The following is a 16,352-nucleotide window of genomic DNA, read 5'->3' as shown; positions in this document are numbered from 1 at the left end:
TGGATTATTTAGGCCTAGATAATCAAATAATGTAAAATAATAGTTTCATCATATCTTTATGACACTTTTATGTACATAGCATAGAATTGTTTTCAGGAAAAATACTGGGTGTAAATCAAAACCCAGTTTGTCTTGAAGACTGGCTAAAAGCATGTGCTACAAGCTAAACTTCTATTAGTAACACAACTGGTCACGTGATATGAACATTGCAGCTCCCGAGGAGGGACCCGCTCTGTGTAAAATAAAACAGCTTTATCTGAGTGCACGTTTTACTGATAGGCTATATTTTAAAAATGCTGCTCATTTCTTTGTGTATAACGTTTTAATTATTAAAATAATATTGAGTGCACCTTTAACCCGAAGAGCAGAGGACAATGAAAGCCCTCCCTCGTGTAGGAGGAGTGTTAAATCTCATCTCACATACTGCTGTTATGAGCTGCTCGCAGGGTTGAAGATGAACAGGCTGATTTTAGCGGTGCTGTTTGTCGTTCTCTATCAGGTGCAAACATTGCCACTGCACACTGAGGAAGGTACATTTTCAAACCAGCTTTTGACTTTTTTTGTTCCACGTACGTGCGTCGTTGCGTCGTACTTTCGTTTTTGACTATTTGGTGCTTACAGTCTTCAATACAAATGCATTGTTTATGACCACTTAGACTTATATAGTATTAGGCTATAGTTATATATAATACAGCATTTAAAATGGATTTTATGGACTAAAATTCTAATTATTAATTAATTGAAACTTTATAAAGGTACTTTGGAGAATTGTTGTGTGCATTAAAAATGTTATATTTATTTGTTACAGATGAGTATCTTTTCAAATCATGGATGTCTCAGGTAAGAATAAGTTAAGTGTAAGTTCATGTCGCAACACAAGGAAATTTAAGGCGACAAAGGAAGGAAGTGAAAAATAGAAAGAGGAAGGAAAGTGACTTTATGTATTATTTTTTCAGTATAACAAAAAATATGAGATAAATGAATATTACCAGCGGCTACAGACATTCCTGGAGAACAAGAAGAAGATTGAGCACCATAATGCAGGGAACCACAAATTTTCAAGTATGACTGATATAATCTAACTTACTGAAGTCTTTGTTTTAAAGCAGTGGTATGTAAATGATGTAAAAAAAAACATATAACATTTCTCTGCACTTTACAGTGGGACTGAATCAGTTTTCAGACATGACCTTTGCTGAATTTAAAAAGTCCTACCTCCTGACAGAACCTCAGGTATTATTTTTTTAACAGCCTCTCGTGATCAATGAGGAAATAGGAAAGTACCACAATTCATGAATATTTTACATCCTGACAGAACTGCTCCGCCACTAGAGGGAATCATATGCGCAGTGATGGGCCTTATCCTGATATGATTGACTGGAGAACGAAAGGACACTATGTAACTGATGTCAAGAACCAGGTAGCTTGCTTATCTTGCTCTAATAATCCTCTATTGTACTTACAATTTATTAAATTTTTTAAGTAAATAGTGCTAATGCTTAATCAATGACACTATTTCAGGGAGCTTGTGGTAGCTGCTGGACTTTTTCCACCACAGGCTGTCTGGAGTCTGTCACTGCTATTGCCACAGGGAAACTCCTACAACTAGTATGTAAATGTTGCTTTTCATTTAACAATGACTATGAACATTCATCATTAGATATTAATAATGTTTTATTTTTCAATTTAGTATAATGAATATTCCCTTTTTCTTCCCTTTTTGCAAGTTCAAACAAACCCCAAAACAGCACAGTAATAAAATATAACTGTAATATATGCATCAGGTTATTTTGTCTAACCTCTTCTTGCATTGTTTTACAGGCAGAGCAGCAGCTTGTTGATTGTGCTGGGGCTTTTGACAATCATGGTTGCAATGGGTGAGTTAGACAAAACGATTAATGAATTCATCTTGGCTTATTTTATGGTTTTAGGAGTAAAGTCTTAACTGTAAAATGGTCTTAACAACATGATACTCCCGTCACATGCTTTTTAGTGGCCTCCCAAGTCATGCCTTTGAGTACATCATGTACAACAAAGGTCTTATGACAGAACAAGATTACCCCTATAAGGCTATAGTAAGTATTTTACCATTTTAACTATTGTTTTCAAGAGTTCATTTATAAAGTGCTGATATTTGTTCATACTGTATTTGCTTGTAGCAAGGTGTATGTAGATTCAAACCAGAGTTGGCTGCTGCCTTTGTGAAGGATGTTGTAAACATTACAAAGGTAAGTGATGGTCTGTGTACAAATATTATTAAAACTTCATGTCTTCGCTCTAATTGTAAATTCCTGTTATTAGTATGATGAAATGGGCATGGTGGATGCTGTGGCCAGGTTGAACCCTGTCAGCTTTGCATATGAGGTGACATCTGATTTCATGCACTACAGAGATGGAATATACACTAGGTTAGGATGAAATATATGTACATTTGCTTTTATACTGGATTTATTTCTGACAGTTCATGGGAATTTCTGTAATGTTATGACTGTATTTTATAGCACCATGTGTCACAACACTACTGACATGGTGAACCATGCAGTGCTTGCTGTGGGCTATGCTGAGCAGAATGGAACTCCGTACTGGATTGTTAAGAACTCCTGGGGAACCAGCTGGGGAATTAACGGGTCTGTTTGCATGATTTACTCAAATGTTGTGCTGCTGTAATGTTAATACATAGTGATTATATATGAAACTTAACAAGTTAATAACAATAAATGTGATGTCTTGTTATTTCCCATACAGATATTTCTACATCGAGAGGGGAAAGAACATGTGTGGACTTGCTGCATGTTCATCCTATCCTTCTCCTTTGGTGTAAATAACTGAAAAGTATTTCCTTCCGCCATGAAAAGGGAGACAAGTTATTAGATTTACTCTCACACAAAATAATTTTATGCATGAGTCGTTGTAGTCTATACTAGCTGTTAGTAAAGAAGTTAAATACTTATTTAACTTTACATTAAAAGAATGGTTAAAAACATTCAATGACACTCCATTTCGATTAATATACTTAGGCCCGGTTTCACAGACAGGGATTAGACTAAACCAGGATTAGGCCATTGTTCAATTAAGACATTTAAGTCATTTTTAGAAATATGCCTTAGAAAAAAAACATTATTGGTGTGCATCTAAAGACAAAACAAAGGCCCTGACATGTTTTAAGATCAGTCAGTGCAGGTTTCTTTCAGTTGAAATAGCTCAGACTTACATTTTAGTTTAGGACTAGGCGTAAACTTTGTTTGTGAAACCGGGGGTTAATGTTGAAGTTGTCTACTTTGTTAAAATTAAGAATTTTAATATTCATGTTTGCAACCAAAATTATTGTACTGAAATAAATATATTCTCAGGGATTTGTGTGTGTGTCCTGTCTTTTTATGGATCATTTTCCATCAGATTAATGGTGTTCTTCCATTAAGTAGTGTTTAAACACTTTAAAAAAGTAACAAAAAAAAAATGCAGAAATTGCTGGAGAAATTATGTTTAAAATTAACTTAAATTTTGTTTCAGTTAATTTGTGATGCTTCTTCTTAAATATAGTTAGACTGTACTTCTTTACTGAAATCAAATGTGCAATTCCACAGCAAACCAGTATGTGGCAACCTAAACCCACATCTAATGTTTGAGCTACCACAGTGCACGCCAGAGAGAAAGGAGGTATTTATGTACTTATTAGTCTACGTTGAGACACGATTAAAAATCCACTCAACAAAAAGAGGATGAAGAAACGAAAAAAAAGGCTGCTTCTGATGTACAACTGAAAATGCGACAAAAAATAACTTGCAAACGAACAGGCGCTTAGCGGAAGTGACGTTCCTGGCAGCTGTCCAATCAGAGAGCGAGCTACGAGTACGCGGTAAGCGCGAGCTTTCAGCGGTGTTATGGTGTTGTTGTATGGCGCTCGTATGTTATATCTGAATATTCAATTTTTGTGTTCGGTGGCGGTAACGTTACTTGCAAAGGCATTTTGTGTGGCTTTCTCTTTTTGATGTTTTAATGTTCACACGATGGATGAAAGAGAGTAAAACTTGTGCGTTGTGGGTGTTTTTGTGTTAAACCAAGTGTTGTAATGTCGCATTAATTCTAACATAGCCGTTTTTTGTGCTTTTGTATTTGTTTGTGGGGTTGATTAAATGCCATATACATGAATATTGAGGATTCATATTTACTATAAATTCACACACAATGCCGCGTCTTCCTCAAAACAACCTAAAGGAGTAACGTAACTGGAACGACACAATAATGCGGCACAGAGCAAGGCACTGCTGAAACTAAAGCCTGGGTATGACCTTTATTATATATTCAGCGATAGATGGATTTAGCTAAAGAGTAAAAAAAAAAGTCAGATGCAGGATAGATAGATAAATATTTTAAAGTAACTTACAGAGTAAAAACAGTCAGATACAAAACAGAGAGATATGTTTAAGTACAGAATAAAAATACACAGGAATTAGAGAGCCTGCAAAGACAGTCTATAGATAGATAGATAGATAGACAAATTAAAGTGAATTGACCATTTCAACATTTCAAACGTGTAGCCTAACCTCTGAAATTTCTCTGTTTAGGGGTTTTTGTTTCAAAAAGAAGTCTTCATCAGGTATCTCTAAAGTGGAAGTTCCTCAAAAGGTAACTGGTGAAAATGTCTTAGCAAACAGGAGTGTCAATATTCCCCGCAGCTGTGAAGTAACCAAAAGTCCTGTGACGTTTTCGCAAAAGCCTGAGAGAGCAGCTCCGAAAGTCAACTTCTTCGCTGCACCCAGCAGACCGAAGACAAATACTGTTAATCCATTAGTCAACCCGTTTTCCTCCTGTCCAGTCTACCATTAAGGATTTGCCAAAATCTGCAGCCTTACCTAAGGATCAAACTGTGGGTGAACCTAAGCGTGACATCTCCCAGCTCTCCTTCAAAGAATGGGATGACTTGGATGATTTTGAAACCCCAGTCAAGGCAAGAGTAGTGTCCCCAGTTATAGAGACCTCTACAAAAAAGCTAAGTGTATCAGACCAGAGCACGTCCCCAAATTCCTCTTGTGTTATAAGTGTTGAGACTACGTTAAATGGAGGTTCACAGGTTACAGAAACCATAACTGCTCCAAAGGACGTGCTGTCAGCTGCTAATAGAGTCAGCATAGAGCCTGCTGAGAGAGAGCCAGAGGACTCGCCCATTAAAAAATCCAAAAGACATAAGAAATCAGTCCAGCAAAATCGTTACTGAGTGACACTTAAAAAAAAGTAATATGGCAGAAAATAAGTTGTTTCTTTTTGTTTTAAGTTTGTTCTAAAACTGTTTTATAGTTCATCTGACCCTGTTACACATGCTGACAAAAATGTTCCACCTCATGAGTCTGCCTCAAACCCGTCAGCACCCTTTGATGAACCTGCTAAAGAATTAAAAGGTATCATTAATGCAGGATTTAACTTTTTGTTATTCAAACATTTGCAATAAATTAAATGATGTGATGTTTCTAATGTGCATTTATCTGTTTTAGGACCTGATGATGCTCTCTTTACTGTTATGGAGTCTATTTGTCGTCTAGTGGACACTATTCCAGAGCATGAGCTCATAGTGCTGACCTGCGGCACAGAGCTATTACTTCAGAGAGCACACAGGTAAAGCAACAGTACTTTCGCTGGGTTAATTTTTTTTTTTTTTCTATTTTGGATAGTCTTCTATTACTTTTTTTGCATGAAATCTGCTTTTAAATATTAAATATTCTGTATAAAGTCAGCTTTTAAAAATAAAGGCTGTACTAATTCTTTAAAAAATTTGGCATTGAGACATTAATTTTTTTTTTGCTTTGTAAGGTGGCCTTTGTGTAAAATTCACCCTATTACTCGTTAGGGAGGAAATGTTCCAGTTATGAAAGCATGATATTATTTTGTATTGTGTTGTATTGCTGCATTAGTGCTTGATGGCGTTATTGCTTGGTTTAGTATAACTAATAACTCTACATTATACTGTGGCTCTGTTTTCACCACAGGAAAAGGATTCTTGCTAATGGTGCACCATCTAGAAATCTCAGTTAGACCCAGCAGCATCTCCATATTCTAGTCTGCTAAACAGACAAGGGTTTGGAGTCACACCCTCTAGTCTAGCATCATCTATGACTCCAATGACATCAGAAAAGGGAGAGGCTGTCAAAATAGGCTTTCCGTTTCGCAAGTCCATTGCCTCCGTCATATCTTTGGAAAATGACAGTGTGTTTGAGGATTCTGACTGCATCATCAATGGGGTTGAGGCCCCTGGTGGTTCCTGGAATCCTAACAGCACAGCAAAAACAACAACTAGTAGGGACATCTCAAACAGGTCAAGTCCCCCCTCAAGCAAATCTGAGACAAAAACAGATAAGTGCTACTCAAGGTTGTCCTTCGATGAGTCAAACAATCAGACTATGGGTGGAGATCAGGTTGACTTGTTTTATTCCCCCAAAAGAGTAGATTCAGGAAAGAGAAATGCTGAGAGCATTGTTGAAACCAACATGGAAGTACCCAACTGTTCTCGAGCAGATACAGAGCCACTTGATGACTTTGATATTGATGATTTTGATGAGACTGATGTTCCAGATTATTTTGAAAAACCTCCAAGTGTCTTGGCATCAAGAGACAGCTTTGGTGCAAAAACGTCATCGGTGCGGGAGGGAGGGCCTTCAAAACCTTTGGAGAGAAAGACTGTAACGCCACCAGCAATAAAACCTACCAAAACATCCAACCCTGGTAGGTTTAAGTAATGTAATGTAATAGCCCTTACAGTTTAGTTCATGTAATTAAATAACCCATGAAATGGCATGATGAGCAGTTATCTGTTAACAGTGTATGTCTTGATCTGCAGAACCCATGTACAGAAACCCAGCTCATGACCGCTTTAGAGGCTTCAGCTTTCCTCACAGCCCAGAGATGATGAAGATCTTCCATAAGAAGTTTGGGCTGCATCAGTTCCGCTTCAATCAGCTGGAGGCTATTAATGCCACACTGTTAGGAGAAGACACGTTTATACTGATGCCTACAGGTTTGTTAGAAATGTTATAGCAACATGAGTCATTATGACTCCTATTTCTTGCTTATTTTGATGTTAGACTAGACATCCCAGCACACTATGTCTTGTCTTCACCTGCAGCATGTCTGGCTGCACCATTTTTTGCATGTTTAATATACATGTATAGATATAGTGTTCATGAAATAGTGGTCAGCCAGTGTCATTTTTTTCAGTGGTTTTACATTATTTAAAGATATTTATGGCTAGAGGTGCAAATCAGTTGAGAACATAATGTATTTATTTATTCAAAAATCTGTAAGTAGACTTTGGTCAATGCCGGTAATTTTAAAATACCAAATATATAATTTGAATGTATTACTTTTTTTTTTTTTTTTTATGTATAAGCATATAATGTAATATAATGATAATTGAGAGATCTATCAAGTGTTAAACAAACATTCCTTAAGCGTGTTGAATCATGATACATTTAAATTTTCTTTTATTAGATAATAAAGTAAACCTAAGTTCAGTCTAGTAAGTGTCCATCTTGAAATATGAAGTTATTCTTACATTTACTTTCTAAAAAATAATTAAATATTTCAATATCTCAATTTTTTTGAGCATTAAAGCGGTGTATCGGATTTATAAGCGGTGTATCGGAAGCGGTGTATCGGATCTATAAGCGGTGCAAAGATCTATATGCAGCTGTCTAGGAAGGATCCCCCCATCAGACTGCTTCATGCCACTCCTGAGAAGGTGGAATTAAAATCAGACAAGTGTATCGCAAGTTTGCATGCATATCTATAACAGTATTGATATTTGTAGTTTTTGTTCTCAGGTGTGTGCAAGTGGACGGATGATCAGTGCCCTTCAGAATCTGTATGAAAGGGGTCTGCTGGCTCACTTTGTCATTGATGAGGCCCATTGCGTCAGTCAGGTAAACTTGACTAAAAATTGTATAGTGTAACAAGAACAGTCAAACATATGTGATTTAAGTAGTGAATACAAGACAGTGTTTTACAAAAACAGAAATATTGGCACTGTTAAAAGCAACATAGCAAAAACATTGTAAAATAAATATATCCCTTTCTTTCTCAGTGGGGTCATGACTTCAGACCAGACTTCAAGCGCTTACATGAGCTCAGGCGGATGTTTCCCAATGTTCCTATAATGGCACTGACAGCTACAGCCACTCCTAGAGTTCAGAAAGACATTCTTAACCAGCTGGCAATGACCCGTCCTCAGGTGTAAGTTTTCCTGCAAGCAATTGCTGATTCACGTTTTTGTAAAAAGCATGCCATTCTGATTAATGGCACTCTCACACTGATTATAATATGGATGCAGGATTATTTTAAACCTCACCTTCCTTCAAAATACAGTAACATTTTTACATTTTAAATAAATGTTTATATGATTGTTCTGGCAGAGGAGGATGCATTAAATTGATCAAAAGTGACAGTAAATACATTTATAATATTACACAAGATTTCTATTTAAAGCAAATGCTAATTCTTTGATACTCAGCCATGAAATCTATAGATATCATGCACATGTGTTAGTCATATTAAAATTACAATGTTTTCATAGATTCACTATGAGCTTCAATAGGCACAATCTCAAATATTCAGTTTTGCAAAAAAAAGCCCATGAAGGTTGATGAAGAATGCATTCAGTGGATCAAGAAATATTACCCACGTGAGTGCTGTCCAGATTGAGTCCGTCTTTAGCAATTATAATTTCTCACTGCAGCATGGAGAACCTATAAATCATGTTGACCGTGTGTGTAGGTGACTCAGGGATTGTGTACTGCTTGTCTCGTAATGACTGCGACACTCTGGCTGACAGTCTTCAGAGGGCTGGGATTGCTGCGCTGGCCTATCACGCTGGCCTGAGTGACAGCAACAGGGAATATGTCCAGAATATATATGGATCAACCAGGATGGCTGCCAGGTGAGGCACTCGGTTTTCAAAATTACTAGACAACATGGACCAGTGCTTTTGATTTTCATTTTCCCAGAAATACAGCTTTTTTATTTTTAACCATTCATCTTTCATTTTTAGGTTATGTGTGCCACCATTGCATTTGGCATGGGAATCGATAAGCCAGATGTGCGTTATGTGATACATGCCAGTTTGCCCAAGTCAGTGGAGGGTTATTACCAGGAGTCAGGCAGAGCTGGTCGAGATGGAGAGATTTCCTACTGCGTCCTCTTCTATTCCTACAGTGATGTTATCCGCATCAAGAGACTCATTGCTAGTATGTCCTGCAGGTTTATGTTTGTTCTTGTAATGAAGCTAGAATATATTGGTGTGTTAACTGTAAACTATCCCTTAATAAAACCGAGCAAGACATGGAAATATAAAAGAACTTTAAATGTGGTATTTGTTATTCAGTTAAATTACATGTTTTAAGGTGCTCTGCAGAAATATGCATTTGGGATTTAAAATCCAGACACTATTATACAGTCATAGTTAACCTGTCTGTGTGAGCGTGGCCTACATAACGGTTAATATAACTGCTGTGGATAAAGATGGCAACCAGCAATCCAAAGCCACCCACATCAACAACCTGCACAGCATGGTGCATTTCTGTGAGAACGTGGCCGAGTGCAGAATGCTGTCTTACTTCGGCGAGCACACATTCAATACAAGCTTCTGTAAAGAGCATCCTGAGGTCATCTGTGACAATTGTGCCAGACCACATGTAAGACCATCATTGAATAATTTCATTCTTTACAGTGTACATTATGCAATTGTCATGCATAATAATAAACTGTATAATTGTACATAGCCATTGCTTGAAATTGGAAATAGTTTGCTTGCCAAACAATTTTATTGTTACTTGCATTGACTAATTGTTTACTGGTATTTTGAATATAGTGCCATTTTATGTTAATTACAGATACAAATATAAATTCATACATCTTAATGCTTGTCTCCAGAAATATAAATCAAGAAATGTCACCGATGATGTGAAGAAGATTGTGAAGTTTGTGCAGGAGAACTGTGAGAAGGTTGGAAAGATACGGCAAATCCGCCCAGAAGAACAGGCTCACTCTCAACATGCTGGTCGACATATTTCTGGGTAAGAAGCCTAGCGAGATTTGACTGTCATAAATGATAGTGTGAATATTACTATGAATATCCTTTGCCTCATCCAGTGCTTAAGATTTAATGCCTGTCAGGATGGCTGCTCGAGGCCTCAATAAGAATATCTCTGTGCGGCAGGCTCCAAAATTGCTCGGATCCAGTCCGGAATGTTCGGGGTAGGAGCAGCATATTCCAAACACAATGCTGAGAGGCTTTTTAAGAAACTGGTGCTGGATAGTGTTCTGATGGAGGACCTCTACATAACTAACAATATGCAGGCAGTGGCCTATATCTCTGCTGGGCCTAAAGCCATGAGTGTACTGAGTGGCTGCATGCAGGTGAGACTATTTATATTATATATTCTCTCTGTGACACTGATTTTATGGTCAATACTGATGTTGTATGCTCTATTAATGACCATACCCCATTGCAGGTTGAGTTTGTCGAGACAGAGAGTGCGTCCAGCATCAGAAAGCACAAAGCCTCTGTGATTGAGAACGTTTCTAAGAGAGAGGAGATGGTTAAAAAATGTCTACAGGAACTCAATGATCTGTGCAAGAAGTTGGGCAAAGTCTTCGGCATTCATTACTACAACATTTTCTCCACAGCCACACTCAAAAAGATTGCTGGTTAGCAAATTTTCATTACATATAATATGCACACATTACATAAAATATAATATGCAAGCGCGCATCCAGCCCCCCCCCCACACACACATGCAGATACATATATATGTGTGAGTGTGTATGTAATGCATATACACGCATATACATATGTATGTGTGTGTAAACTTTCAATTAAAAATTGTCACTTGTTACGGTTTCTGAAAGCCTACGTATGTATATATTTTTTTAAATTATAAATTGGGAAGGGAAGGAGTAAATTAATCATTTTAATTAAGGCTACATTATGCTGTCATTTAGTATCTGAAATGTGCTGATTTAACAGAAGTTACTTAAGTCTCTTTTTTTTTTTTTCCAAGCAGCTTTTACATAATGCGTTACGAGGATGAAACACCTCATTAGGTTAAAGCAATTAATTCCCTTTCTTTTTCATAGCCCCATGTGCTCTGTGTTAAATGTATTGTGATGCATTTCTGTGCAGAAACTCTCTCGTCTGATCCGGAGGTTCTGCTGCAGATTGATGGTGTGACCGAAGACAAGCTGGAGAAGTATGGAGCTGAGGTTATTGAACTGCTGCAGAAGTACTCAGAGTGGCAGCTGCCTGGTGAGGGTTTGACAGCACACTATATAGATTATGTCCTCAAGATAAACGCTTTCCATGACACAATAAATAATCCTATGTTACAGTAACCCTTTCTATCTTCAGCCTTGTTTTAGAGACTAGCATTCTAAATTGAGGCAATCCCCAAGTCTAGAAATGCAAATATGCATCTATAAGATTAACATTTACTGCAGACAAAATCCAGTTGGTCATGCAAATACTTAAACTAATAACAAAACATACATACAGTCGCTGATTCAGAAGTGCCTGATTGTCATAGCAAAGTCAGAATTACCTCCTCTCCTAGGTTCACGAAACAGTCATCCATAAAATGAGTTGCTGTTCTGTTGCATCTACTTTCGGAAGGCCAAATAAAGTGCTTTTGCTTTCGCCTAGAAACACACGGCTTCTCCCTGTCATGACTGAATCAACACTACTGCAGTTACTGAAACCACGCCTTATGCAAATATTTCCACATCATGACGTAGACATGTGGGGGCTTGTTTGAAAGAGCCATTTTAGGGGGGCGTGGCAGAGTCTTAACTTTGATTTAGAATATCTCTTTGGTTTTGAGACTTTAGTCTTTGCAACTTCAGGGATGTTATCTATGTACAATCAGCTTGTAACACTCCAAAGAGAAAGGAAAACTTGAAATCGCATCTCATGACCCCTTTAAAAAACAGATAATATTTCAGCTAGCTCAAAACAGCAACCTATAAAGCTCCTGAAATGAAATGGCTTAAGAGATGTTCTCACACTTCCTCTGCAGCTGAGGCACAGACAGAGAGTTCAGGATGGATTGACACACGAGGCCATCAAAACGAGGAAGATGACTATGATGAAGGGGACACCACATCAACCTATTTCAGAAGCACCTCTGGACGAGGAGCAAAGAGAAAGCAAGGGTCTTACTCCAGGAAACCCAAACGAAGAAAAGGTGCCAGCGGCCAAAACTCCTCCTCTAAAGGGTCAGTATGTTACAGCAGAAGCATTGTTGGATTGTGCAGACTTTAATATTGGCTATATGAAATCAAATTAACTCTCCCTCTCCCTCTCCACCCTTATTGTAGTGGATACAGCAATAACTGGTCTTCATCAAGAGGAGGAGGAGGAAGAGGAGGATACAGGGGTGGTAATCGAAGTGCGGGCAGAGGTTCCAGGCCAGCTCCATCTGTCCCAGCAGTGAAGAGGCCCGGCTTCATGGCTTTACCCACCCCACAGACTGCTGCTCGTCCATTCCTCAAACCAACATTCTCTCACCTCTAGAATCAGAATACTTCTATTGGTAATGTCAATTAATGTGACTTTGTGAATATTTGTAAATTGGTAAGAAACTTTATACACTGATTTTTAATAATTATAATTTTGTGGTGTATATTAGTTTATTTGGTTTTTATTTATATAACATCGAAGCACAAGGGTATATATTTCAAAACAAATAGTTTTTTTCAAATTCAAAGTTTTCAAATATATTTTTGCTACAATTTTTATTGAAAAGAAAAGAAAATTAACATTAAAAAAATTGTGCCATCACCCCATTTCTTACAGGTTGCTATATCATCTTTAAGAAGCCAGTATAGTTTGCAGTAAGTTTTCAAAAATATTAAGAAATTGTTATTATTGTAATTTCTTGAATTAGCAAATTAGAGAACCATCTGATTAATTCCTACATACAGCATTTTTGCTATAAACCACAAGATATCTCAAACTCTTTTGAATGTTTATTTCAAGTTTGAATATTTCCATGGCACCAGTTACAAGGGACTATCAGTGAAACAATTTCTTTATACCATTTTCATGGAAGGTTTCCTATAGTACAAATATGATTTTGGAATGAATCTGACTTAACGGGAACTGCGTTTGGCACATAAATCTTGTATATAGTTCAATATTCATATATTGAGGAACTAAACAGCAACCTTCAGTCCCAAATAGAAAAGATGCAGATTACAGAAAAACACGCCCCCAGACAGACATCTATGCATAAACAAATGTACATGCATATCTGTTGAGGGGACTGTGGGGGCTGGCAAAGTGACAAAAGCACAGTACAGTAAATGAAACGTGTTACCACATCTTTACAGGATCTCAGCGCCATAGTCAATCTTAAAGCTACGGTTCAGGTGAAGTCAGATTTTACCAAATAATTTGGGAATTTGTATGCAAGCATGTAAGGAGCAGTTCATTCTAATGATGATGAAACTTAAAGTCCCTGGAAGAATAATTTTCAGAACTTAACCAAGTTGATCTGAGACTTCACACAGCTGCTGTCTAATGCGAGTGGTTCATTGAATTACCTCAAGGAATCTCTTTTATAAACATGGAGGAATCCTGACCTTACTTGGAATGCGGTCCAAATCTCTGAAGATCAGCAGCCACTCAATATGATTTCACAACAGAATCTAACAGCTGTAGCCATCAATACCAGATCTTGAACATTAAAATCACCATCTTTAATATAGGTTTGCTTGAAGCTGTAACATTTTGTTCATGCTGTCAAGGTATATTTGAAGCCGGTGAAGTGATTTATCTGCAGTGTACAGTAATACTCCTGAAAGTCTACTTTTTATAAGTGTCATGGCAAGTGTTTAACTTCCATTATACTTACACTTGCATACTACGAAGCATAGAAATACTTCTGTACAAAGTTCACAGAGGGACCTTGTGAAATAACCCAGTTAGATAATTACAGAAATGATCCAATTTAGCTGACAATTGTCCTTTACAGGACCCTTGCATTCATCACAGTCAAACCTGGCCATTCCGTACAGTACAAGAAAACTGTCTAGAGACAAAAGTATGAAGTAGAAGCACACAAGGACAGTAGTAGCAATTGCCCTTGATCTACTAGTCTAGGAAGCAGCGCACCAGTTTAAACTTGTGCAATAGGATTTCAAGGATGAAGAGAAGCGTAAAACTTCAGAACAACAGGACACTGACAGTTCAGGATCCAAACAAGATGTGCTCACAATGAGTATAAAATGTAGCAAATTTTGGCAATAATCGTCATATAAAATGAACCTTTTAGTTAAAATGCAATTTTGCGTCTAACTTAAAAGGAAATGGATTCATTCTGAACTCCTTAGAAAACATCAGGTAGTTGACTTGCTACACAACCGCACAAAAACCATCAAAATGATTAATCTGTATGATTCTATAATTCAGGTTATTGCTTATTGAATGGCGCTGCCATGCAGGACTGACCACTGAGGCTACATAATGCTGTCAATGAGTAAAATTCGATCCACTTCAAAACCTTTACTGGTCTTCCAAGGTTTTTTTTTTTTCAGCATAAAATCCATTTATTGATATTCTGAATCAAACGCGATCATCAATGGCATGCAAGTACTCAGAGCAACACCGTTGTATTATTGTACTGTGAAAACAATGGTTTCATCAGATTTTACAAAAATATAAATGGATTTATGCCACCACAACGCTGTTATAATTTGGCACATCAGAGATGTTTTAAATGCATGCATGGATACTTGTCAAGGTAAGAGACATGCATAACTCCAATAGCCCTCTCTCTTTTCCAAGTGTTTCAGCAGTTTCTGCTACGGTTATCCATGCGCCTCATTTGTTCGTCGTAGCAAAAACCAGTTTTAGCTCCTGTGGTCGGTGGAAGACAGCGGTTCTACCAAATGGTTATAAAGGCATGTGACCTGACTGCACAATTCAGCTAGTAAAACCCATCACTGTTACAGTCAACTGCTTCCTAAAACCGTCGTTTATTCACTAGCACCTTAGTGATTCTGGCCTCAAACACAACAGCAGATTGTGATTGGTGGATTGAAGCATGTTCATTTAAAATAACCGTACTAACTAAAGCCAAGCTTGGAAGCTGCCACAAACTAATGCTAAAAGCTGCAATTATTGTGAGTACCAGTGTAAGATCTAAAACATCCCCTAATTACCACTAGCTGTTACTTGTCTCTCAACCCTGGACTCCTTTTCACTGTACACAAAAATAAGTCCGCTCCTTCTGCATTTTTCATTCGCTTTCTCAAATACAAAAAACATTACATCAATAGCAGTTTCAAAGGGGCAGGCATAAAATAGATCATGTATGGTAAAATAAAACCCCTGTCCAACTCGCATGTCACTGAAAGAGTCTTCAAATAAATAATATAGACTAATCAGGACGTAGTGTACTAAAGACTAAACCTGGCCTTCTAGTACATACAGTCGTGGCCAAAAATATCGGCACCCTTGGTAAATATGGTCAAATATAGTTTCAGATATAGTTTCTAGGCTGTGAAAATGAATCTGCATTGTTAATCCTTTTGATCTTTTATTTAAAAAAAAAAAAAAAAATCACAAAAATATATCCTTTCATTGGATAAGAATTAAAAATGGGGGGAAATATCATTATTAAATAAATGTTTTTCTCAAATACACGTTAGACACAATTATTGGCACCCCTAGAAAATCAAAGCCCAAATTCCCTTAATCATCCATCACAATGAGAAAACCAAAGAATATATTTCTGATGTGCAACAAAAGGTAATTGAGCTTCACAAATTAGTGAAGTGGCTTTAAGAAAAGAGCTAGAGCAGTGAAAATTCCCATTTCCACCATCAGAGCAATCATTAAGAATTTCCAATCAACATAAAATGTTACGAAACTGCCTGGAAGAGGACGTGTGTGTGTACCGTCCTAATGCACGGTGAGAAGGAGAGTTTGAGTGGCTAAAGACTCTCCAAGGACCACAGCTGGAGAACTCCAGAAAATAGTTGAGTCTCGGGGTCAGAAAACCTTTAACAAAAAATTGTCAAACATCACGTTGTTTGGGAGGGTTTCAAGAAAAATTCTCCTTGCTCATCAAAAAACAAACTCCAGCATGCAGTGCCCTCCAAAAGTATTGGAACAGTAAGGCCAATTCCTTCATTTTTGCTGTAGACTGTAAACATTTGGGTTTGACATCAAAAGATGAATATGAGATGAGAGATTAACATTTCAGCTTTTATTTACAGGTATTTTCATCTGGATCTGATACACAATTTAGAAGATAGCACCTTTTGTTTGAACCCACCCATTTTTCATGTTACCAAAAGTATTGGAA

The 16,352-nt window shown here is 37.3% G+C and overlaps 1 protein-coding gene and 1 pseudogene across 2 annotated transcripts; both read left to right on the top strand.

The window, feature by feature from the left end:
* The first annotated feature begins 223 nt into the window (after nucleotides 1-223).
* Nucleotides 224-3,352, top strand: LOC306888139 (pro-cathepsin H-like). Its single transcript, XM_079446293.1, has 12 exons — nucleotides 224-530; nucleotides 809-840; nucleotides 957-1,062; nucleotides 1,163-1,233; nucleotides 1,316-1,420; nucleotides 1,522-1,608; nucleotides 1,822-1,877; nucleotides 1,994-2,075; nucleotides 2,160-2,228; nucleotides 2,302-2,408; nucleotides 2,502-2,627; nucleotides 2,746-3,352. The coding sequence occupies exons 1-12, from the start codon at nucleotides 455-457 to the stop codon at nucleotides 2,819-2,821; spliced, it is 993 nt and encodes a 330-aa protein (XP_079302419.1). The 5' UTR covers nucleotides 224-454; the 3' UTR covers nucleotides 2,822-3,352.
* Nucleotides 3,353-4,226: 874 nt separating this feature from the next.
* Nucleotides 4,227-15,587, top strand: LOC306888663 (recQ-like DNA helicase BLM; annotated as a pseudogene). Its single transcript has 19 exons — nucleotides 4,227-4,282; nucleotides 4,566-5,199; nucleotides 5,296-5,396; nucleotides 5,490-5,610; nucleotides 5,982-6,714; nucleotides 6,830-7,006; nucleotides 7,623-7,729; nucleotides 7,812-7,910; nucleotides 8,072-8,220; nucleotides 8,561-8,668; nucleotides 8,761-8,923; nucleotides 9,035-9,230; nucleotides 9,505-9,677; nucleotides 9,916-10,058; nucleotides 10,202-10,401; nucleotides 10,497-10,692; nucleotides 11,168-11,290; nucleotides 12,057-12,255; nucleotides 12,358-15,587. The product of its transcript is annotated as a recQ-like DNA helicase BLM (transcript).
* Nucleotides 15,588-16,352: the final 765 nt, after the last annotated feature.

The sequence above is a fragment of the Barbus barbus genome (genome assembly GCF_936440315.1).
Source record: "Barbus barbus genome assembly, chromosome: 22".
Taxonomy (NCBI): domain Eukaryota; kingdom Metazoa; phylum Chordata; class Actinopteri; order Cypriniformes; family Cyprinidae; genus Barbus; species Barbus barbus.
Note: the sequence above shows the minus strand (reverse complement) of the source record. Positions and strands in the feature narration are given on the sequence as shown.

Bases quoted from the DNA above. Each gene is read 5' to 3' on its own strand.
- LOC306888139 (XM_079446293.1), top strand. From the start codon at position 455: ATGAACAGGCTGATTTTAGCGGTGCTGTTTGTCGTTCTCTATCAGGTG. The intron at 1,878-1,993 runs GTGAGTTAGACA...CATGCTTTTTAG, and splicing joins GACAATCATGGTTGCAATGG to TGGCCTCCCAAGTCATGCCT. The intron at 2,409-2,501 runs GTTAGGATGAAA...TGTATTTTATAG, and splicing joins AGAGATGGAATATACACTAG to CACCATGTGTCACAACACTA.